At 40.3% G+C, this 22,999-nt stretch overlaps 2 protein-coding genes and 1 long non-coding RNA gene across 7 annotated transcripts in view; 2 read left to right on the top strand and 1 right to left on the bottom strand.

Annotated features, from left to right (window-relative positions):
• Window positions 1-1,290, top strand: part of KIF23 (kinesin family member 23) — a 28,177-nt gene extending 26,887 nt beyond the window's left edge. For all 3 annotated transcript variants that reach the window (XM_047736714.1, XM_047736716.1, XM_047736715.1), the window contains one exon: window positions 703-1,290. In XM_047736714.1, coding sequence (XP_047592670.1) covers window positions 703-718 — 16 coding nt within the window. In that variant the 3' untranslated portion in view covers window positions 719-1,290. The remainder of the gene's footprint in view (window positions 1-702) is intronic.
• On the bottom strand, window positions 148-21,547 carry LOC125104220 (uncharacterized). Of its 3 annotated transcripts, none has more exons than XR_007128618.1 (3): window positions 21,432-21,547; window positions 19,679-21,397; window positions 148-312 (listed from the first exon to the last, which is right to left on the bottom strand). It is a non-coding gene; the product is annotated as an uncharacterized LOC125104220 (long non-coding RNA). The 3 variants fall into 3 exon arrangements; XR_007128620.1 differs by lacking the exon at window positions 148-312 and adding an exon at window positions 19,283-19,312; XR_007128619.1 differs by lacking the exon at window positions 148-312 and having other exon boundaries at window positions 19,460-21,397.
• Window positions 20,451-22,987, top strand: RPLP1 (ribosomal protein lateral stalk subunit P1). The gene is made up of 4 exons (XM_047736717.1): window positions 20,451-20,601; window positions 21,185-21,259; window positions 22,315-22,432; window positions 22,865-22,987. The coding sequence occupies exons 1-4, from the start codon at window positions 20,530-20,532 to the stop codon at window positions 22,942-22,944; spliced, it is 345 nt and encodes a 114-aa protein (XP_047592673.1). The 5' UTR covers window positions 20,451-20,529; the 3' UTR covers window positions 22,945-22,987.
• The last annotated feature ends 12 nt before the right edge of the window (window positions 22,988-22,999 follow it).

Genomic DNA, 22,999 nt, shown 5'->3' on the forward strand with positions numbered 1-22,999 from the left:
ACCCTGTCTCCCTACTATCCACTTTTAAGAGGACATACATGGTTTTTGTTTACCCCTTGGAACAGCTGGGCCCTCTAGCAGACTGCAGCAGTGGGGCTGAGATTGTCAGAAGGCTTGGTAAGAGCAGTAACTAGAGGTAAAGGAGGATTGCTCAGGCTTATTCATACTTGGCTAGGCTCCTAAAGCTCTCAGAGGCGGACTGAGATCACTTGTAAGTAGGGAGGCCGAAGGCTTTAGTCAGGGAAGACAGCTCTTTGTGTAATTCATTTCTCCAAACTTGCCTCTTGGTCTCGTTATAGTGCTAAATGTTCACTAAAATAAAACAGAATGGTGGAATTTATGGTAGGGGAAGGAATCTCACTTTTCCTTCTATTAAGCACGTACCCAAGAGTCTGGTTGATTCTTTTTTCATATTAAAACGCCCCGTCAAATGTTTACCTATACAAGTCTTTGTGTCCATTTTTAACACATATATTCCTTAGGCAAGTTGCAAAGTTTCTGCAGTAGGAGGCAGGTAGGGATCCTGCTTTTTAAATTTAATAGTGGATACACATATTTTATAACCGTTACTTGCTTTCTCAGGATTGAAATTTCCCACGATAAAACCTGAGTTCTTGTAAAGCCTTTTCTAGGAGATCAAATTGCTATGAATGTGTCACTGATTGCAAAAGTCAATACTGAATGTTGGTTTTCATATTTTAGGCGCAAGAAACCATGACCTGACAGTCTCAGTAACAAAAGAGCATTTTCCTTTGTGTTGGTGATTTCTCCAAAGCCATGCCAGGAGTCTTCGAAGTCACCTCGCAGCTTTGTTGAGTGTCACAGACCTCAGATACATCATACACTGGTGCAGATCAGAGATTCCCCCTATGGTCCCAAAGATACCTAGGCTTCAGCACACTGTTTCTATTCTATGCCCTGCCATATGAACTTTTTTATAATGCTATTGTTTTGTATATTTCTTGTATACTTAATAACTAATTCACACAAGTGTTTTGTCCTGGGTGATTAAGGAAAAATGTATGTAAATCACACTTTTTTGGTGACTTTTCCTGCTCTTGTCTGAATACATCTTAAGGTTTTATAAACAAAACAAATGCTGCTACAGAATAGCTTGCAAGAATGCACTTTAGACATATTTGACAATTCAAACTTTCAAAATAAGGGTGCTCAGGAATGGGCCAATACCTAAGCCATTTTAGGAACTTGTTCTGAATTTTGTATGTATATTTCTACTTTTTGACCTTTAGATATGCAAAAAGAACTGAAATAAACACTAAGAAATACAAAGCTGTGTGACAGTCATTTAACACATACTCCTAGCACCTAGCGTCATGCTTTGCATTGAGCTCACTTGCTCTCTCATATTGGGGCTACCTGTTTTAAAGGAACAGTTTCAAAACTGGGTACTTCTGCCCAGGGACCCATTTCTCCTCAGCAACGCAGCTCTGAGGAGGGACCTCCTTGACTGGGGGAGTGGGAGAGGAAAGGGGGATACACAGACAAAATTATCAGAGGGCACTGAAGGAACATTCCCTGCTGTCTGCTTTAGGATTTCAGTAGGAGGTCCGCACAAGGGCCTCTGGGAGTACCCTCTTCCAGGTTCTTCCGCCTACCAGCCTGTAGGCAACTCCAAAGCATGGTGCTAAGCCTACACCTCCCCTCACCCCCTACCTCTGTTGCCAGCTTCTGGATTGGCTTTTTTAATAGGCAGCCCTGAGTGCTGCTCCAGAACCAGCTCAAGTGGGGAGAAGCCAAAACCTGAGCTATTGTACCACCTTCTGGGAAACAAAAGAAAGGTCTGCAATGGCCACTCTGTTGAACTATACCAAAGTAGACAACTGAGAACAGTGTGCTTTTTCAGTGCGAGGGCACTATAAAATCTACAGTGATATGGAATCACCAAACATTCCCCAGTTGAACCGAAGGTGTAAACTACTGTGATTTAACTGATAATTCAAAATAGTGATTATAAAGAATCTGATGAGCTTATAAGAAAACACATGTGATTCAATTTAGGAATAAAATGATTGAACAGGAGGTTTTTTTTTTTTTTTTCTTTAACCAAGGAGTTTGAAATTTTAAAAAATAACCAAATTCTGGAACTGACAAATTCAGTGAATGAGATGAAGAAATGCATTAGAGAGCTTAGGAAATAGGGCAGATCAGATTGAAGAAGGAATTAATGACTTAGAGGATAGGAAATTTAGAAATGATCCAGGAGAGAAGAACTAAGATTAAAAAAAAAAAAAAAAAAAAAAAAAAAAAAAAGAAACCCTGCAAGAGCTATCATGTATGATGAGAAAAACAGAATAGTCTACCAGAAGGAGAAGGGGAAAAGAGTATATTTAGAGAAAGAGAACAAAACTTCCCAACCTGCCTGGGGAAGGAACTGGAGAAGTCTAAGCTAACAGAACAGAACACTATTATCTCAATGCAAAAAAATGATCTTCGAGACACATTATAATGAATCTGTTTTTAAAAAAAGGTACCCAGAGGGCGCCTGGGTGGCTCAGTGGGTTAAGCCTCTGCCTTCGGCTCGGGTCATGATCTCAGGGTCCTGGGATTGAGTCCTGCATCAGGGCTTTCTGCTTTGCGGGGAACCTGCTTCCTCCTCTCTCTCTCTGCCTGCCTCTCTGCCTACTTGTGATCTCTCTCTCTCTCTCAAATAAATAAATAAAATCTTTTAAAAAAAAATTTAAAAAGGTACCCAGGGAACAAAGAATGTAACCTACAAAGGAATCTCCATTAGCTTATTGATGGGTTTCTCAAATTCTATTACACCAGGAGGAAGTGGAATGGCCCATTCAAGGTGCTGAAAAATAAAAACTGGTAACCCAGAATACTTTATCTGAAAAAGATATGCTCCAGGTATGAAGGAGAAATAAAGGCTTTCCCTACTAAAACTGAGGGAGCTCACTACTAGACCTGCCTTGCAAGAAGTACTAAAAGGAGTTCTCCAAGCTGAAATGGAAAGATGCTAATTAGTGACATAAAAGCACATGAAATAACCTATTACAGACAAAGGTGAAAAACATTTAAAAAATTATATTAAAATGATGTGTTAACCACTTAATTATAAAAACTTAAGAAAAAGAGCAACAAAAAACCTATCACCACTGTAATTCCTCAATGAATTCACTGCAAAGAAAGGTAAACTCTGACATCAGAAATATAAAAGGGGAGGAGTAAAAGGGTGAAGAGAAAGTGCTATCAGAATAAAAAGGACTCTTTAGATGTTTTATGTAAGTCACATGGCAATCACAAAGCAAAAGTCTAGAAAAAAGTCACAAAACATAAAAAAGGGGAGACTGAGCAAATCATGGAAAACCACCATGTTATAAAGGCAGACAGAAACATAGGGAAAAAGAAACAACCAGAAGACTAAATATAAGAGGCAGTACTATTATGTCCAAAATATAAATACAAAATACAAATTCAATACAAAAAAATACAAATCAATAATCACTCAATATAAATGGACTGAATTCATTAATCAAAAGGCACAGTGTAGCTTTATGGATAAAAACAAGACCCAACCATATGCAGCCTATAAGAAACTCATCTCAACTTTTTAAGATACGCACAGGCTCAAGGTGAAGGAATTAAGAGAATGTTCCAGGCAAGTGGAAACCAAATGAAAGCAGGCATAGCTTTACTTACATCAGACAAAATAGAGGTCAAGCCTAAAAACAAAGAGACAAAGAAGGTCATTAAATAATAATAAAACAGTCAATACATCAGGAAGATATAACAATAATAAACATATATGCATCCAACATTGGATCACTAAAATTTATTAAGCAAATACAGATCTAAAGGGAGAAACAGACAGCAATACAGTAATAGTGGGGACTTCAGTACCCCACTGTCAGCAATAAATCATCCAGGCAGAAAGTCAACAAACTAAATTGAACTATAGAACCAAAGAACTTAACAGACCTATTAGAGCATTCTATGTAACAGAGGCAAAATACACATTCTTCTTCAGTGCACACGAAAAATTTTCCAGGACAGATGACTGATAAGGCATAAAACAAATTTCAGCAAACTTATGAAGACTGAAACCACATCAACTATCTTTTCTGACCATAAAGGTATGAAAGTAGGAATCATTAAGAGGGACACTGGAAAATTTACGAACATGTGGAAACTACACACCATAATTTTGAAAAACAAATGTGTCAAAGAAGAAAAGGGAAATAAAAAATTTATCTTGAAACAAATGCAAATGGAAACACAGCATATCAAATCTTGCAGGATGCAGTAAAAGCAGTTCTGAGAGGAAAGTTTATAGCAATAAACACATGTTAAGGAATTAGAAAAATCGCAAATTACCTTTCCATCAAAGAATAGGGAAAACAAGCCCAAAATTAGCAAAAGGAAGGAAATTAATAAAGATCAGAGTAGAAATAAATGAAATAGGGACCAGAAAAATGCAAAGGATCAATAAAACTAAAGGTTGGTCCTTTGAAATGGTAAACAAAATCTTTAGCCAGACTAAGGAAAAAAGAAAGACTCAAATAAATGACAAAGGACACAGTACAATTGATACTAGAGAAATACATAGGACCATAAGAGAATACTATGAACAATTGTATGTCAACAAATTAGACAACCTGGAAGAAATGAATAAATTTCTAGAAACACACAATTCACTAAGCTAAGTCAGGAAGAAATGGAATATCTGAAAGGATAAATAATGAATAAAGGGATTGAATCAGTAATCAAAACCCTCCCAACACAGAAAACCCCAGGACCAGATGTCTTCACAGGCAAATTCTACCAAACCTTCAAAGAAGAATTAACAGCAGTCTTCTCAAACTCTTGCAAAAAATTGAGGTAGGGATAGTTCCAAACTCATTCGATAAGGCCAAATACCAAAGAGAGATGAGGAACCACAAGAAAACTAGATCAGTATCCCTGATTAATATAAATGCAGAAATCCTAAACAAAATATTAGCAAACTGAATTCAAGAACACGTAAAAAGAATTAAACACCATGACCAAGTGGGATTTATCTCTGGGAAGCAAGGATGGTTCAACATAAGTGAATCAATAAACGTAATATATCACATTAATACAATGAAAGATAAAAATCACATGATCAAAAAAAATCACATGATCAATTTTTATAGACATAAAAAAGCAACTGACAAAATACAACATACTTTCATGGTAAAAACCCTTATAAATGGGATATAAATGGAACATAAAAAGGCCAAATACAACAAACCCGCAAGTAACATCATACTCAGTGGAGGAAAAAAAAAAAAATGAAAGCCTTCCCTCCAAGATCAAGAATAAGACTAGCATTTCTACTCTCAGCACTCTGATTCAACATAGTACTGGAAGTCCTTGCCTGATGGATTAGGCAAGACAAAGAACTAAAATCCATCCAAATTGAGAAGGATGAAGTAAAACTGTCACTATTTTCAGATGATAGGATTCTGTACATTGAAAATCCCAAGGCTCAACCAAGAAACTGTTGGAGCTAGCCAATGATTTCAGTAAAGCTGCAGGATACAAAACCAACACACTGACATCAGTTGCATTTCTATACACTAGGTTTGAAACACCTGAAAAAGAAACAAACTTTTTCTGAGGGGATTTTTGGAAGATGGCAAAGAAGGAGAATCCTGAGCTTACCTTGTCCCATGGACACACTGAGACAACAGCTACATCTATATGACTAACTCCAAAAATGACCTGAAGACTGAGAGAACAGACCTTCCACAGCCCCGTCCACTAGTGAAAGCCACTGCTGCTGCAGAGGCCTCTCAACTCCCAGGATGCCACAGCAGGCAAGGCAGGTAAGTGCATCCAGTGGGGCTGAAGGCAATCATGACTCAGCCACAAGAGGGTACACACAGCCCACAAAGGGGACACCTCTGGAGCACCTGGTTCTGGTGACCATGAGGAGAAACGCACTATAGGGCACCACAGGACCTCTTCTACACAAGGCCACTATTTTCAAGACCAGGAGATACAGTGATCTACCTAATACATAAAAACAGACAAAATGAGGAGACAAAGGAATATGTCCCAAATCAAAGAACAAGACAAAATCACAGTAAAAGAGCTAAATGAAACAGATAATATGCTTGATAAAAAATTTAAATTAATGGTCATAAAGATGCTCAATGGACCCGAGAAAAGGCATCATCAAGTATGACAACATTTCACATTATAGAGTGCCGGAAGGGGAGAGAGAGAGAGGGCAGAAAATCATTTGAAGAAATAAGAGCTGAGAATTTCCCCACTCTGGAGAAGGAAACAAACATCCGAGTCCAGGAAGCCAAGACAGCGCCTAACAAGGTGAACCCACGGAGGTCCAGACCAAAACACATAAGAATTAAAATGGCAAAAAGTAATGATAAAGACACAATTTTAAAAGCAGCAAAACAAAACAAAACAAGATACAAGGGAAAACTTCATAAAGCTATCAGCTGATTTTTCAATAGAAACTACACAAGCCAGAAGAACATGGCATGATATATTCAAAGGTCTAAAAGGGAAATACTTACACCAAGAATAATTTAGCCAGCAAGGTTATCACTCAGAAATGAAGGAGAGATAAAGTTTCCCAAACAAACAAAAGTTAAACTGGCCTTGTAAGAAATTATAAAGGGTTTTCTTTAATTGAAAAAAAAAAAAAAAGGCCATAACTAGAAGAAAATAATGAAAGGTAAAAACTTCACAGATAAAAAGAAACCTATGGGGCACCTGGGTGGCTCAGTCGTTAAACCTCTGCCTCTGGCTCAGGTCATGATCCCAGAGTCCTTGGATCGAGCCCTACATCGGGCTCCCTGCTCAGAGGGAAGCCTGCTTCTCCCTTTCCCACTCGCCCTGCTTGTGTTCCCTCTCTTGCTGTGTCTCTCTTTTCAAATAAATAAAATCTTTAAAAGAAAAAAAATACAATAAAGGTAGTATGTTAATCACTTATAAAGCCAATATGGAAGTTAAAACACAATTATCTCCACAAAACTAAGCAAAGCATATACAAAAGAATGTAAAATATGCCATCATATACATAAAACATGGAGAGGGGAGTAAAAATTTAGAGGTTTTAGAATGTGTTCAAACTTAACAGACCATCACCTTAATATAGACTACCATATACATAAGATGTTGTACATGAACCCAATGGTAATCACAAATCAAAAACCTGTAACAGAGGGGTGCCCTGTGTGGCTCAGTCAGTTAAACAGCTGCTTTCAGCTCAGGTCATAGTCCCAGGGGGGTCCTGCGATGGAGTCCCGGGTCTGGCTCCCTGCTCAGTAAGGCGGCCTACTTCTCCCTCCCTCTGTTGCTCCCCTTGCTTGTGCTTTCTTACTTGTCCTCTCTCTTTCTCAAATAAATAAATAAAATCTTAAAAAAACAAAAAACCTGTAACAGATGCACAAAAATAAAAAGAGAAAAGATTCCAAGCATAACAACAAACAAAACCATCAGACCACAAGGGAAAAGAGGAAAAGACGTAGAAAAAAGCAGAGAAAAGCCACAAAACAACCAGAAAATAATGAACAAAATGGCAATAGGTACATACCTATCAACAATTATTTTAAATGTAAATGGACAAAATGCTCTAATCTAAATACACAGAGTAACTCAGTGGGTTAAAAAAAGAAACAAGACCCATTTATGTGCTGCTTACAAGAGGCTCACTTCAGACTAAAAGACATGTACAGACTGAAAGTGAAGGGATGGAAAAGCATATACCATGCAAATGGAAGCTAAAAGGAAAAAAAAAAGCCATAGTCATACAAGACAAAACAAATTTCACTATTATTTTTTTCAAGATTTACTTATTTGAGAGAGAGAAAGAGAGGGAGAGTGCATGCACATGTGTGTGGGGAGGGGCAGAGGGAGAGGGAACCTCAAGCAGACTCCATGTAGAGCCCAACATGGGGCTCATTCATGAACCTGAGATCACAACCTGAGCGGAATCTGAGTCTCACACTCAACTGACTGCACAATCCAGGTGCCCCTAGACAAAATGGATTTTAACACAATGTAGCAAAGGACAAAAAGAACACTACAAAATGATAAAGGGATCAATCCTACAAAAGGGTATGACAATTGTAAATATCTATGCACCCAACATGCAAAACCTAAATACATAAAAGCAAATATTAATAGATATAAGGGGAGAAATTAACAGTAGTACGATAATAGTAGGGGATTTTGCACCCCACTTACATCAATAGCTAGATCATCCAGACAGAAAATCCATAAGGGAACAATGGCTTTAAACAACAAATTACTAGGAATAAACTTAACCAAAGAGGTGAAGAACTTGTCCTCTGAAAACTATAAAAGCACTGAGGAAAGAAATTGATGATGACACAAACGAGAAGATATACCATGCTCTTAAATTAGAAGAATAAATATTGTTAAAATGTCCATACTACCCAAAGCAAACTGTAGATTCAATGTAATCCCTATCAAAATACCAACAGCATTTTCCCCAGAACTGAAATGAGTAATCCTAAAATTTCTATGAAATCACAAAAGACCTCAAACAGCCAAAGCAATCTTGAGAAAGAAGAACAAAGCCAGAGGTATCACAATTTCAGATTTTAAGACTTACTACAAAGCTATGGTAATTAAGTACTGGTACAAGAGTAGACGCATAGAACAGTGGAACACGACAGGGAGCCCAGAAATAAAGCCACACTTAGGTGGTCAATCAATCTACGACAAAGGAAGTGAGAATATACAATGAGGAAAAGACAATTTTTTTTTTTTTGCCCCACCTCCAAGACAATTTTTTGATAAATGGGTATTGGGAAAACTGGACAGCTACATGCAAAAAAAATGAAACTGGACCACTTCCTTACACCATACACACAAATAAACTCAGAATGGATTAAAGACCTAAATGAGAGACCTAAAACCATAAAAATCTAAAAGAAAACATAAGCATTAATCTCACGGAATTTGTCCTTAGCAACATATATATGGATCTGTCTACTCAGGCAAAGGAAACAAAAACAGAAGTAAACTACTGGGACCACATTAAAATAAAAAGCTTTTGGAGTGCCTGGGTGGCTCAGTTATTAAGCATCTGCCTTTGGCTCAGGTCATGATCCCAGGGTCCTGGGATTGAGCCCCACGTTGGGCTCCCTGCTCAGTCGGGAGGCTGCTTCTCCCTCTCTCTCTGCTGCTCCCCCTGCTTGTGCACTCTCCTTCTGTCAAACAAATAAATAAAATCTAAAATAAAAAGCTCTTGCCCAGCAAAAGAAAACATCAGCAAAACAAAAAGGCAACCCAGTGAATGGGAGAAGATATTTACAAATGATATATCCAATAAGGGGTTCATATCCAAAGTATGTATAAAACTCATGCAGCTCAACACCAAAAAAGATACAAATAATCTGATTTAAAGATAAGCAGAGGACCTGAGTAGACATTTTTCCAAAGAACACATACAGATCGCCAACAGACACATGAAAAGATGCTTGACATCACTCATCATCAGAGAAATGCAAATCAAAACCACAATGATGTATCGCCTTACACCTGTCGGAATGCCTAGTATCAAAAAGACAAGAAATAACAAGTTTTGGTGAGGATGTGGGGGAAAGAGAACCCTCATGCACTCCTGGTGGGAATGCAAACTGGTGCAGCCACTGTGGAAAACAGTATGGAGGTCCCTCAAAAAATTAAAAATAGGACTACCATATGATCAAGTAATTCCACTACTGGATATTACCACCCCCCAAACGAACACTAATTTGAAAAGACATATTCCCTTGTATGTTCACTACAGCATCGTGTACAATAGCCAAGATACGGAAGCCACCCAAGTGTCCATCAGTGGATGAATAAAGATGTGGTGCGCATGCGCACGCACACACACACACACACACACACACACACACACACAGAGGAAATGTTACTTGGCTATAAAAAAGAACTAGATCTTGCCATTTGCAACAACCCGGATGGACTGAGAGTGTATAATGCTAAGTGAAATAAGTTAGAGAAAGACAAATACCTATGATTTCACTTACATGTGGAATCTAAAAACAGACTCAAGTACAGAGAACAAACTAGCGGTTGCCAGAAGGGAGATGGGTGGAGGGATGGGCACAATAAAGGGGACTGGAGGTATAAACTTCCAGTTGTGAAATAAGTAAGTCACAGAGATGAGAGTACAGCGTAGAGAATATAGTCAGTGATGTCATAATAAAGTTGTGTAGTGACAGTGACTCCACTTATCATGGTGAGCAAAGAGTAAGATGCAGAACTGTGGAATCAATCTGCTTGAAACTAACAAACACTGAAACTAACAAACACTTGAAGCTAACAAAACATTGTATGTCAACTATGTTTCAATGAAAGGATTGTCAAGTCTAAGAAAAAGATAATAATGGTCACACCCACACAAAAAAGAAGGCTTTGTCAGTCATAGTAGCATCAAAAAACAAAATAGGAATAAATTTAATGTAGGAAGTTTTTTTTTTTTAAGGTTTTATCTATTTATTGGAGAGAGAGAGAGAGAGCACAAGTGGGAGGGGGGGGAGCTGGGTAGATGGACAAGCAGACTCCCCGCTGAGCAGGGAGCCTGACACGAGGCTCGATCCCAGGACCCTGAGATCATGACCTGAGCCAAAGACAGATGCCCAACTGACTGAGCCTCCCAGGCACTCCGGGGGTGAAAGTCTTGTACAGCAAAATCTACAAGACTGCTGAAAAAAATAGAAAAACACACAAAGGGAAAGACAGCCTGTGTTCATGGATTCAAAGAGTTAATATTGTTAAAATGTATATACTACTCAAAGCAATCTACAGAGTCAACACAATGCCCATCAAAGAGTAATGGCATTCTTTGCAGAAACAGAAAAACTGTAAAGTCTGTATGGAACCACAAAGGACTCCAAAGAGCTAAAGCAATCCTGAGGAAAAAGAACAAAACTACAGGTTTTCCTGACTTCAAATTATACCACGAAGCTGTAGCATTAAAAACAGTACGGTGCTGGCAAGGAAACAGAAACACTGACAAACAGAACAGAACAGACAGCCCAACATTAACCTCTGCTTATACATTAAACTATATTCGACAAGGGGGCCAACAGCACCGAAGGGGAAAAAGACAGACTTCAACAAATTATGTTGAGAAAACTGAATGAACACACGCAGAACACTGAAACTGGACATCTTACACCACTCACAAACATTCACGTGAAATGGATTACACACTTAAACACACGGACTCATACTATACGACTCCTAGAAGAAAACACAGGGAAGAAGCTCCCTGAGACTGGTTTTGGCAATGATTTTGGGATATGACATCAAACAGCAAAGGTAAAAATCAACAGAAGGGATTACATCAAACTTAAAAGCTTTTGTACAAAAGAATTAACAAAATTGAAAGGCAACCTACAAAATGGGAGAGTTTTTGCAAACCATATGTTAGATAAGGGGTTAATATTCAAAATATAAAAAGAATTCATACAACTCAGTAAGAAAGAAGCAATCTGATTTAAAAATGGGGAGAAGAGGGGCACCTGGGTGGCTCAGTGGGTTAAGGCCTCTGCCTTCGGCTCAGGTCATGATCCCAGGGTCCTGGGATCGAGCCCCGCATCGGGCTCTCTGCTCGGCAGGGAGCCTGCTTCCTCCTCTCTCTCTGCCTGCCTCTCTGCCTGCTTGTGATCTCTCTCTGTCAAATAAATAAATAAAATCTTTAAAAAAAAATGGGGAGAAGAACTAAACAGACATTTTTCCAAAGAGGACATCCAGAAGGCCATCAGGGACGTGAAAAGATGCTCAACATTGCACATCATCAGGGAAATGCAAAGGAAACCACAGGTGTTAGAACGCCTATCATCAAGAAGACAAGAGTAACAAGTGTTGGCAGTGAATGTGGAGAGAGTAAACCCTCGGGCACTGTTGCTGGGAATGTAAACTGGCACAGCCATTGAGGAAAACAGTGTACACAGGTGCCTCAAAAAATTAAAATTAGAACTACAACATGATTCTACTTCTGGGTATTTACTTGAAGAAAGTCAAAACACTATCTTGAAAAGATACCAGCACTTCCATGTTCACTCAGCACTACTTACAACAGCTGAGATACAGAAACAACCGTCACTAGATGAAAGGATAAAAAAATGTGGCGCGCGTGCACGTACACACAGGAGTGTTATTCAGCTGTGAGAAAGGAGGATGTCCTGCCATTTGTCACAACGTGGAGAGACCCTGAACACAGAATACTAAGTGAGGTAAGCCCGACAAAGACAAGTACTATATGACATCATTTACATAAGTGGAATTTTAAAAAGCCAAACTGTAAAAACAGAGAATAAAATGGTGGTTATCAATGGGCAGGGGGTGGGGAGACAAGGCAGATGTTTTTAAGGGTACAAACTTTTTTTTTAAGATCTTATTTATTTATTTGACAGGGAGAGAGATCACAGGCAGGCAGAGAGAGAGGGGGAAGCAGGCTCCCCACTGAGCAGAGAGCCCGATGCGGGGCTCGATCCCAGGACCCTGAGATCATGACCTGAGCCGAAGGCAGAGGGTTAACCCACTGAGCCACCCAGGCGCCCCTAATGGTACAAACTTAAAACAAGTAATAAGTAAGTCCTAGAGATCTAATGCACAGTACACGGACTACAGACAATAATACTGTATTACAAACATCAAACTTACTAAGAAACTAGAACTTAATTATTGTAAGTACTATAAAGAAAGGATAATTATGTAATGTGAGAGATGCTAATTAACTGCTACAGTGATAATCATATTATGATACACAAATGCATCAAATCCTATACTATAAGGTGTTGCACACTGTAAATTTATAAAATATTATGTCAAACCCATTTCAATAGGAAGAAATGAAAAGTAGAATTTTTGCAATTGTAAAAAAAAAGCAGTAGAAAATAGAAAGTAATTTTTTAAAAAGATTTTATTTATTTATTTGACAAAGAAAGAGCAAGAGAGGAACACAAGCAGGGGGAGTGGGAAAGGGAGAAGCAGGCTCCCCGCTGGGCAGGGACCCCACCCCCCCCACCCCACCATGCACAGGGAGCCCGATGCGGGGGTCGATCCCAGGACCCTGGGATCATGCCCTGAGCTGTAGGCAGACGCTTAACGACTGAGTCACCCAGGCACCCCAAAATAAAGTAATTTGACATTAAATTGATGATGTCTTTTTTTGTGTAACAATGGTTATATGTATGTATTAAGTATGCTCTTCTAGACATTTAATCAAAAAACATGGTTCGGGTAAAAACATAAATTAGAAAAAGTACTACCGGAAAACATGGCGAAACAGACATTTTTACCTGGGGAGACACAACTTTTTCTCTGATTAAATTAGAGTTTCTTTGGTGGCTGATTTTTTTTTTAACTAAATGGTAATCTGTTATATTAACAGTGAAGGTGTGACACTTGTCCACAAAATCCACTTGTCACTAATAGTATAGTAGTAAGCAATGTCACAGTTGTGTTTCTTTTAAAGATTTTATTTATTTATTTGACAGAGAGAGATCACAAGTAGACAGAGAGGCAGGCAGAGAGAGAGAGAGAGAGGGAAGCAGGCTCCCTGCCGAGCAGAGAGCCCGATGCGGGACTCGATCCCAGGACCCTGAGATCATGACCTGGGCCGAAGGCAGCGGCTTAACCCACTGAGCCACCCAGGCGCCCCACAGTTGTGTTTCTAAAATGCTCCAGACCACTGAAGTTTAATCCTATGTCAGTAGATGTTACTAGATTTAATCTCTCCGTTTCTTAATGTTTTAAATATCACGTTGCTTAGTCTGTTGAAAATACACCTTAAAAGGACAACTGTACTATGACAGGGGAATGAAGGGTAGGAGAATTCGTCCAAAGTAAAAGTATGATGTTGAATCCACTGAGCCCATGAACCACACATAACAAAGGGAAATGAACGGGCGACTGACGTTTTGCTTAGAGAGTTCTGAACATTCATGAGGAACAGCTGTGGTTAACTGGATGCTCGGTGTCTGACACCTGTCCAGGTGTTAGCTACAATTTACAGGTGAAGAAACAGATGAGAGGACTGATGACTTGCTCAAGGCCCCCCAAAACCACAAGTGGTACAGCTGACATTGAAGCCCAAGTCTGAGCCTGACATCCAAATTTTTAACCACTTTGCTAATGACTGGGTCTCATTTTTACAGTTTAAGTAAAAATTTCTTAGCCCTAGTTACTTTTAGTTGATAATTTTGTTTTTTTAAATAAGTTTTATGCCCACTATGGGGCTTAAACTCAGGACCCCAAGATCAAATGTCACATTTTCTATGGACTAAGCCAGCCAGGTGCCCCTTACTTGATAATTTTGATGTTCTGCAAAACAGGACAGCTGTGTCTCTCTCATGGGTTTGTGGGACTTTACATAGCTTTTGGGTACTTTGGACCTCATGTCTTTTCCCAATCTGACATTTTTTTTTTTTAGCTTTGGTTATAGTGTTTTTAAAATAAACTTAATTTTTAGAATTATTTTAGCTTTACCAAAAAATTGTGAGGATAGAGAGTTCCCTCATATTCAGAGCCAGTTTCCCCATTATTAACATATCAATATGTTACAATTAATAAACCAATATTAATATATTGTTATTAACTAGAGTCCATGTTTTATTTGGAATTCCTGAGTTTTGAACTAATGTCTTTTGTCCTTCCCAGGATCCCATCTAGGAAACCGTATCACATTTAGTCATTGTGTTTTCTTAGGCTCCGGGCTGTCAGAGTTTCTCAGATGTTGTTTATGGTTTTTTTTGCTTGTAGTTTTCAATTTTAATATAATCAAACCTATGAATCTTTTCCTTTGTTTTGTGCCTTAAGAAATTTTTTCGCATACTCTTAATAATAATAATCCTCTAAAATTTTTAGTTTTCCTTTCCACATTATATATGATGAGGAAGGAGTTAAAACCATTCTTTCCACATTTCCAGAAGGATAGAAAATCAATTGTCCCAGTAGTTTTGTGGGTTTTTTTGAAAAGGCACTCTTCCCCTAACCAACCACTCTACTTCCCCATTTATAAAGTCATACATCTGACTTACTAAGTTCCTGTATGTATGACAGTGGATTTCTAGGTTCTCTGTTTTCTTGGTCTGTTTATCTACTTGCATGTCAATGACACATCTTTAATTCATTCAGCATGTATTTATTTGAGTGCCCCCTATGTGCCAGGCACTGTTTTAGGCACAATTAATGCAGGGGCAAACCAAAGTGTATGCCCTCCATGGAACTGACATTTAAGGTGAACCTCTATTATTACTTTAAAACACCATCTTCGGGGCGCCTGGATGGCTCAGCTGGTTAAGCATTTGCCTTCTGCTCAGGTCATGATCCCAGAGAATGGGACCAGGAAAATGGACCACCTGGGTTCAAGCCTGATGCTCAGCTGGGAGCGGCCTGCCTCTCCCTCTCCCTTTGTCTGCCACTCCCCCTGCTTAGCTCTCTGTCAAATAAATTAGTAAAATCTTAAAAAATCAATAAATAGGGATGCCTGGGTGGCTCAGTTGGTTAAGCTGCTGCCTTTGGCTCAGGTCATGATCCCAGGGTCTTGGGATCGAGTCTTGCATGGGGCTCCATGCAGGGAGCCTGCTTCTCTCTCTGCTTCTGCCTCTGACTCTGCCTGCTTGTGTGGTCTCTCTCTCTCCGACAAATAAATACAAATAATAAAAATCTTTAAATAAATAAATAAATAAAGCACTGTCTTCATTTTTACTGGTCCTTGATCCTTCCATGAAAATTTTAAGGACAACTGGTCAAATTTCATCAAAAACCCTAATGGAATATTGGCTGAAATGACATAATTTGAAGAGAATTACCCATTTTAAGATCCTTTCATCTGTGAATATGGTATATCATTCTATTTAAATTGCCTCTGATGTTGTTCCTTAAAATTTTATAATTTTAAAAATAATGATCATGCATAAACTGTTAGATTTACTCCTAGAAACTATATGATTTTTGTTGCTATTGTATGAAGTATAATTTTTAATACTACATTTTATAACTGACTTTTGCTGAACACAGAAATGCTGCTGGCTTTTGTGTATTAATCTTGAATCTAGGTTGATTTGTTTGCCTATGGATTCTCTTGGAACTTCTGGGTAAATAGATAATCATATTATTTATGAATAGTGGAGTTCACAACTTTCCAATTTAATACCTTTTCTTTTTGTCTTATGGAGATGGCTAAACTGTAAAATAGTAACTGAAGTAAAGCAGGGAAAGGACATATCTTTGTTTGTTCCTGATTTTAAAGACCCTCTGGCCTCTTTTTTTTTTTTTTTTTTTTTTAATTTATTTGACAGAGAGAGATCACAAGCAGACGGAGAGGCAGGCAGAGAGAGAAGCAGGCTTCTTGCTGAGCAGAGAGCCCGATGCGGGACTCGATCCCAGGACCCCGAGATCATGACCTGAGCCGAAGGCAGCGGCTTAACCCACTGAGCCACCCAGGCGCCCTGTTTGTTCCTGATTTTAAAGAGTAGGTTTTAAGTTTCACCGGTATGTATGGTGTTTGCTGTAGATTTTTAGGAGATATCTTATCAGGATATGAAAGTTATCTTTTCTTCCAATTTTCTAAGAGTCTATGTTAATGGTTATTTAATTTTATCAAGTCGTTTTTCTGAATCTATAAGAATTTCATCTAGTTTTCCTCTTTATTAATGGATTACTTTTAATAGATGTTACACTGAACTATCCTTAGTCATGGTATACCATATTTTGATATACAGTACTGCATTCATTTTATTGATCTTTTAGTTTTGCCAGTTTTACTGATGTAACTGACATTCACATTTTAGATTTTTGTGTTTACATTTATAAATGAAAAGAACTTATAATTTACCTTTCTTATACTCTAAGGTTCAGGTTTTGCTACTACAGTTAGAAAACAATTTGGGGGACAAAACACTGATTTACAAAGATTTCTTATTAGTATAGTTTAAGACAGGCAATATTTTGTTTTGTGTTGATGTATCATATTTGCCAGATCAGTTTTTTGCTTTGTTTTATTTTGAAGTACACTGGGGGCAGGGAAAGGGGATGACTATGTTTTAGATGGATTCATTTTGGCTTTGGAAATGTTCAAATTTTTCAGTAGCTTTACCTTTTTCCACCCAAATTCCACTATAATTGCTTCTGGAGTTGGATGAAAACTCAAAACAAGTTTTATTTTTAGAAAGCTTGATAGTTTAAAAAAATTGTTTAGAAGTTTGGGATATTAAGGGGTGCCTGGGTGGTGCAGTCAGTTAAGCATCTGACTCTTGGCTTCAGCTCAGGTCATGATTTTAGGGTCCTGGGACTGAGCCCTGTGTCAGGCTCCCCACTCAGTGGGGAGTCTGCTTGTCTCCCTCTATCTCTGAAATAAATCTTAAACACACACACACACAGACACAACAATGACACAGACATAAACCGATTCATATATGGTCAATTAATTTATGACATAAGAATCAAGAATATATAATCAAGGGGCGCCTGGGTGGCTCAGTGGGTTGAAGCCTCTGCCTTCGGCTCAGGTCATGGTCCCAGAGTCCTGGGATCGAGCCCCACATCGGGCTCTCTGCTCAGCGGGGAGCCTGCTTCCCTCTCTCTCTCTGCCTGCTTCTCTGCCTACTTATGATCTCTGTCTGTCAAATAAATAAATAAAATCTTAAAAAAAAAAAAAAGAATATATAATCAGGAAAGGACAGTCTCCTCTATGAATGGTGCTGGGAAAACTGGACAGCAACACACAAAAGAATGAAAATGGACCACCATCTTACACCATTCACAAAAATTAATTCAAAATGGAATAAAGACTTGAATGTAAGACCTGGATCATAAAACTCCTAGAAGAAAACAAAGGTGGTAAGCTCCTTGACAGTGGTCTTGGCAAAGATTTTTTGATCTGACTCCAAAGGTAAAGGCAACAAAAACAAAAGTAAGCAAGTGGGACTATATCAAACTGAAAACTTTTGCACAGCAAAGGAAATCATCAACAAAATGAAAAGGCAACCTACTGAATAGGAGAAATTTTTTGTAAATCATATATCTGAAAGGGGTTCATATCCAAAATGAATAAAGAGCTCCTACAACTCAGTATCAACAAAAATTCCATTAAAAATGGGCAAAAGAGGGACGCCTGGGTGGCTCAGTTGGTTGGACAACTGCCTTCGGCTCAGGTCATGATCCCGGAGTCCTGGGATTGAGTCCCGCATGGGGCTCCCAGCTCCACGGGGAGTCTGCTTCTCTCTCTGATCTTCTCCTTGCTCATGCTCTCTCTGCCTCTCTCTCAAATAAATAAATAAAATCTTAAAAAAAAAATAAAATAAAAATGGGCAAAAGATCTGAATAGACATTTTTCCAAAGACATACAGATGGCCAACAGACCCATGAAAAAGATGCTCAACATTACTAACCATCAGGGAAATCAAATGAAGACCACAGGGAGATACTGCTTCACACCTGTTAGAATAGCTGTCATCAAGAAGACAAGAATAACATGTAGGGGCAAGGATGTGAAGAAAAGAAACATCTGTCTACTACTGGTAGGAATATAAATTGATGCAAACGCTGTGGAAAATAGTACAGAGGTCCCCCCCCCCCAGATTAAAAAGAGAACTACCATATGATCAAGCCATTCCACCCGCAGGTATTTATCAGAAGAAAACACTAATTTGAAAAGATATATTCATTCCCATGTTCACTGCAGCATTATTTACAATGGCCAGGACACGGAAACAACCGAAGTGTCCATCAGTGATTGAATGAAGAAAATGTGACACACACACACACACACACACACACACACACAGGAATATTATTCAGGTGTAAAAAAATATAACACTTTGCCATATGAGACAACATGGATGGACCGTGAGGGCATTATACTAAGCAAAACAAGTCAAAGAAAGACAAATACTGTATGATCTCACTTACAGGTGGAATCCAAACAACAAAAATAAATAAACCAAACTCATAGATGCGGAGAACAGACTGGTGGTTGCCAGAGGGAGGGGTGGGAGGGTGAGGGGGCTCAAAAGTTACAAACCTGCAGTTATAAGTCACTGGATGTTATGTACAACATGGTGACTATAGTTAATAATACTGTGTTTCATATTTAAAAGTTGCTGAGAGTAGACCTTAAAAATGGTTGATGTGGGGCGCCTGGGTGGCTCAGTGGGTTAAGCCTCTGCGTTTGGCTCAGGTCATGATCCCAGCGTCCTGGGATCAAGCGCAGCATTGGGCTCTCTGCTTGGCGGGGAGCCTGCTTCCTCCTCTCTCTCTGCCTGCCTCTCTGCCTACTTGTGATCTCTGTCAAATAAATAAGTAGAGTCTTTTAAAAAAGAAAAGAAAAAATGGTTGATGTACGTTTTGCGATATACACAAATATCGAATCATTATGCTATACACCAGGAACAAAAATGTCATGTCAATTATACCTCAAAAAAAAAAAAAAAAAAAAAAAAAGCCCAACTCTCAATATGAATCCAATACCAATTTTTATTAAGCTTCAAAAGATACAAAATGGCAATGCAGCCCCTAGACAGCAGTTGCTTCACAAAGTCTTGAACATCTTAAGGGCAGTTTCAGGACACTTCCACCCAAACACGGAGTGCCTTAGTTACAACAACTGAAACGGATTTGGAAAGTTCCCCTCCATTCCCAATAGATCTTTTATACGTGGAGTAACAGTGCTTACCCCTTCTGCTGTGTGAGGATTAAACGAATCCTTGTAGTGTGACTCAGCGCCCGGGACACAGTGGGCGCTCCAACGGCACTGCTACCGTCGCGCGGCAAGCTTCTCGTTTCCTCCCCCACCGCTTAATCCACCGGAGACGCCGCGCTACGCACCAGAAGCCTCCAAGCTGACGTTTAGCTCCTGCGCTCCAGGTAGGCACAGCTCTAGGAGGCTGGCGACGTCATTACATGTCCAAATAGTGTCACACGGTAGAGGGGGGTGAAATCCATTTACCTAGATATCTTTTTCCTAAACGTATTTTTACTGTTCACGAGCCCTGAGTTTTAGCCGAACCCAAAGAATTTACAGTTTCAGGAACCACCAATTTTTTGAACTCGCTAACGAACGAGTCGCGCTTTATGCTCGGGCACCAACAGTGCTCCGGGCGGGCTGTTCTCGCCCCGCCTCTTCCGCCAGGCCCAGGCACCGATTGGCCCGTGATCCATATAAGAGGCGCATTGGCAGCACCTGGTTGGCTCGGTGGGTTAAAGCATTTCCTGCTCGGGCCATGATCTCGAGGTCCCGGTATCGAGACCCTCGTCGCGCTCTCTGCTCAGCGGGGAGCCTGCTTCCCGGCCCTCTCTCTCTGCCTGCCTCTCCGCCTACTTGTGATCCCTGTCAAATAAATAAAAATCTTTAAAAAAAAGAAAAAAAAAAAAAAAGGCTGCGCAAGCGCAGAATGTCCTTTTCCTCAGCTGCCGCTAAGATGCTCGGTCCTTCCGAGCAAGCTAAGGCCGTGTTGGGGTGAGGCCCTCACTTCTCCCGGCGACTAGCACCGCGCCGGCAACGTCCGCTCAGCACTCGCCAGCACCATGGCCTCGGTCTCGGAGCTCGCCTGCATCTACTCGGCCCTCATCTTGCACGACGATGAGGTGACGGTCACGGTGAGTGCGGGCCAGACCCGCGCCAGCAACATCCCCGGCGGAGGCGGGGGAGAGGGGCCCAGCGGCCGGCGGGCCCACGTGCTCCAGCTTCCTGGGGGACTGGAGTACAGCCCGGCTGCGCGCGGCGGCTTTGGGTTTTGCTTCAGCGAAACTTCCGCGGCGTGTGGGGATCCTAACCGCACCCGGGACACTCCCTGTTTGGTGGCCTTGAATTCCTGCGCTCCTCTTACTAGGCCTTGTTGGGCCAGGCTGCGGGATGTGGAGAGCAGGTTAGCTTGCTCTACCTCCGCCCCTGACTCGCAACTTAATATAGCGGCTTGGCTTGGGCAAGTCCCCGCCTGCGAAATGGCAGTGATGCTCCGCCTTGCGAGGGGCCGGGCACACGGGAGCCGGGTGCGTTCCGTTTGCTCTTGGTGATGGTAAGAGCGTAAGAAAGGGTCAGTTTTAAATAAGCGCACATGAAATATAGGTAGAATCTGTGAAACGGTTAAACACGGTTTTGGACACACGTTTTCAGTGACTTTCGTTTGCAGTGTTTTGGAGACGTTTACGAAAACTACACTTTGGTTTGCTGTTTTTTTAGGAGGATAAGATCAATGCCCTCCTTAAAGCAGCGGGTGTGAATGTTGAGCCCTTCTGGCCCGGCTTGTTTGCAAAGGTAAGGTGAGGGCAGCCAAGTGATGTGGAGAAGCAAATCTGGGGGCATTACTGATTAAGTCAGGTATCTGTGTAACACTAAAAAGGCTGGAAAGTGCCATATTCCACTGGATCTTTAAGTGATATTTCCTCATAGTTCCTTATCTAGAGCCTAATTAAAGTTTGTCCTTTACTTCTTGATTTCATTCTGGTTTCTCTTTGCTTCTGTTCTGAAACCATGACATTCATAAATGTATATATGGTATACACACGTGCACATCAAATGACTCCTTAAAATGGCCACCCAGGGGATAATATCGCCCATGCTGTTCCAAGCACATTATTCCTGCATGATCGTCTGGTTTCATGGAAATTGGATGTAGTGACCTTTCGTTGGCCATTTACTATTTTGGGGGATATAAAAAGACTAAAGAAGACAAGATTCCTACCCAAGGAACTTGGCACTGGCTATCTTTCCTATTTTATGTTACTTAATCTCTGGCAAGAGGCTATTAGCTTCATCTCTTCACGTTGTGTCCGGAGAGTTTTGAATGATTGAAAACACTGTGCCTTTAGTAAAGGTCCTCTTCTTTAATAAAGTCCCTGGACTTAGCAGTCTGAAAAATTGAATTCACTGTTAAGAGGAGATCTGGAACCGTGGAAAGAATCCTGGTTTGAGTGTTTAAGGAGGCATGAGTTTTTTTGCCAACAACTTACACCAGCATTTTGGGGCCAGTTTTCTCACCTATAAAAGGAAGGAATTTAGTTAGTTATTCTGTCTTGCTACTTAAATATGGCAATACAATCGTAAGATTTAAAGCTTGATTAGTTTTTTGTGTGTGACTAATTTTTAATACAGCTATGTGGTCATAAACTAGTCTAAGTCTTGGGGAGTCTTGGGGAATCTAAGTAGCAGCCAGATGTCACTGGGAGACTCCAGAGAAGGAAGAACAATATAGTGTTGGGAATTGGTTGTTGTCTCTTCAAGGGGGGGGGTACCTTTGGAGGTGTGTGTGGGGGGAGTGCTGTAACAAAAGGCCAGAATGAGTGTGATAGGCATATGCATGTGTGTTGCAGGCCCTGGCCAACGTCAACATTGGGAACCTCATCTGCAACGTAGGAGCTGGTGGACCCGCCCCAGCAGCTGGTGCTGGGCCAGCAGGAGGTCCTGCTCCTTCCACCACTGCTGCCCCAGGTAGGCAATTTTTTTTTTTTTTTAAATTGGAGGGAGGAGGGGCATCTGGGTGGCTCAGTAGGTTAAAGCCTCTGCCTTCAGCTCAGGTCATGACCTCAGGGTCCTGGGATCGAGCCCCTCATGGGGCTCTCTGCTCAGTAGGGAGACTTCTTCCTCCTCTCTCTCTCTGCCTGCATCTCTGCCTACTTGTGATCTTTGTCTGTCATTAAATAAATAAATAAAATCTTTAAAAAAAAATTGGAGGGAGGAGTGGAGATGAAGGGCAGTGATGCCTATAATACTTAATTTGCTAAGAGTAGATGATGTATAGAAACCCTACAGCAGGGGCATGGTTGGAACCAAGGCTAGGACATTTTTGACCAGGTAAGTTGAGGGGCCTGGAGCTCTTTGGAGTTTAAAATACTCAGCAGGTGTTGACTTTCTGTTTTTTAGCTGAGGAGAAGAAAGTGGAAGCAAAGAAAGAAGAATCTGAGGAATCTGATGATGACATGGGTTTTGGTCTTTTTGACTAAACTGCTCGTGTAAGCTGCTCAATAAAAAGCTGAACTCTTGGTTGCTGTTGGTTTT

Source organism: Lutra lutra, chromosome 7 (assembly GCF_902655055.1).
Source record: "Lutra lutra chromosome 7, mLutLut1.2, whole genome shotgun sequence".
Classification (NCBI taxonomy): domain Eukaryota; kingdom Metazoa; phylum Chordata; class Mammalia; order Carnivora; family Mustelidae; genus Lutra; species Lutra lutra.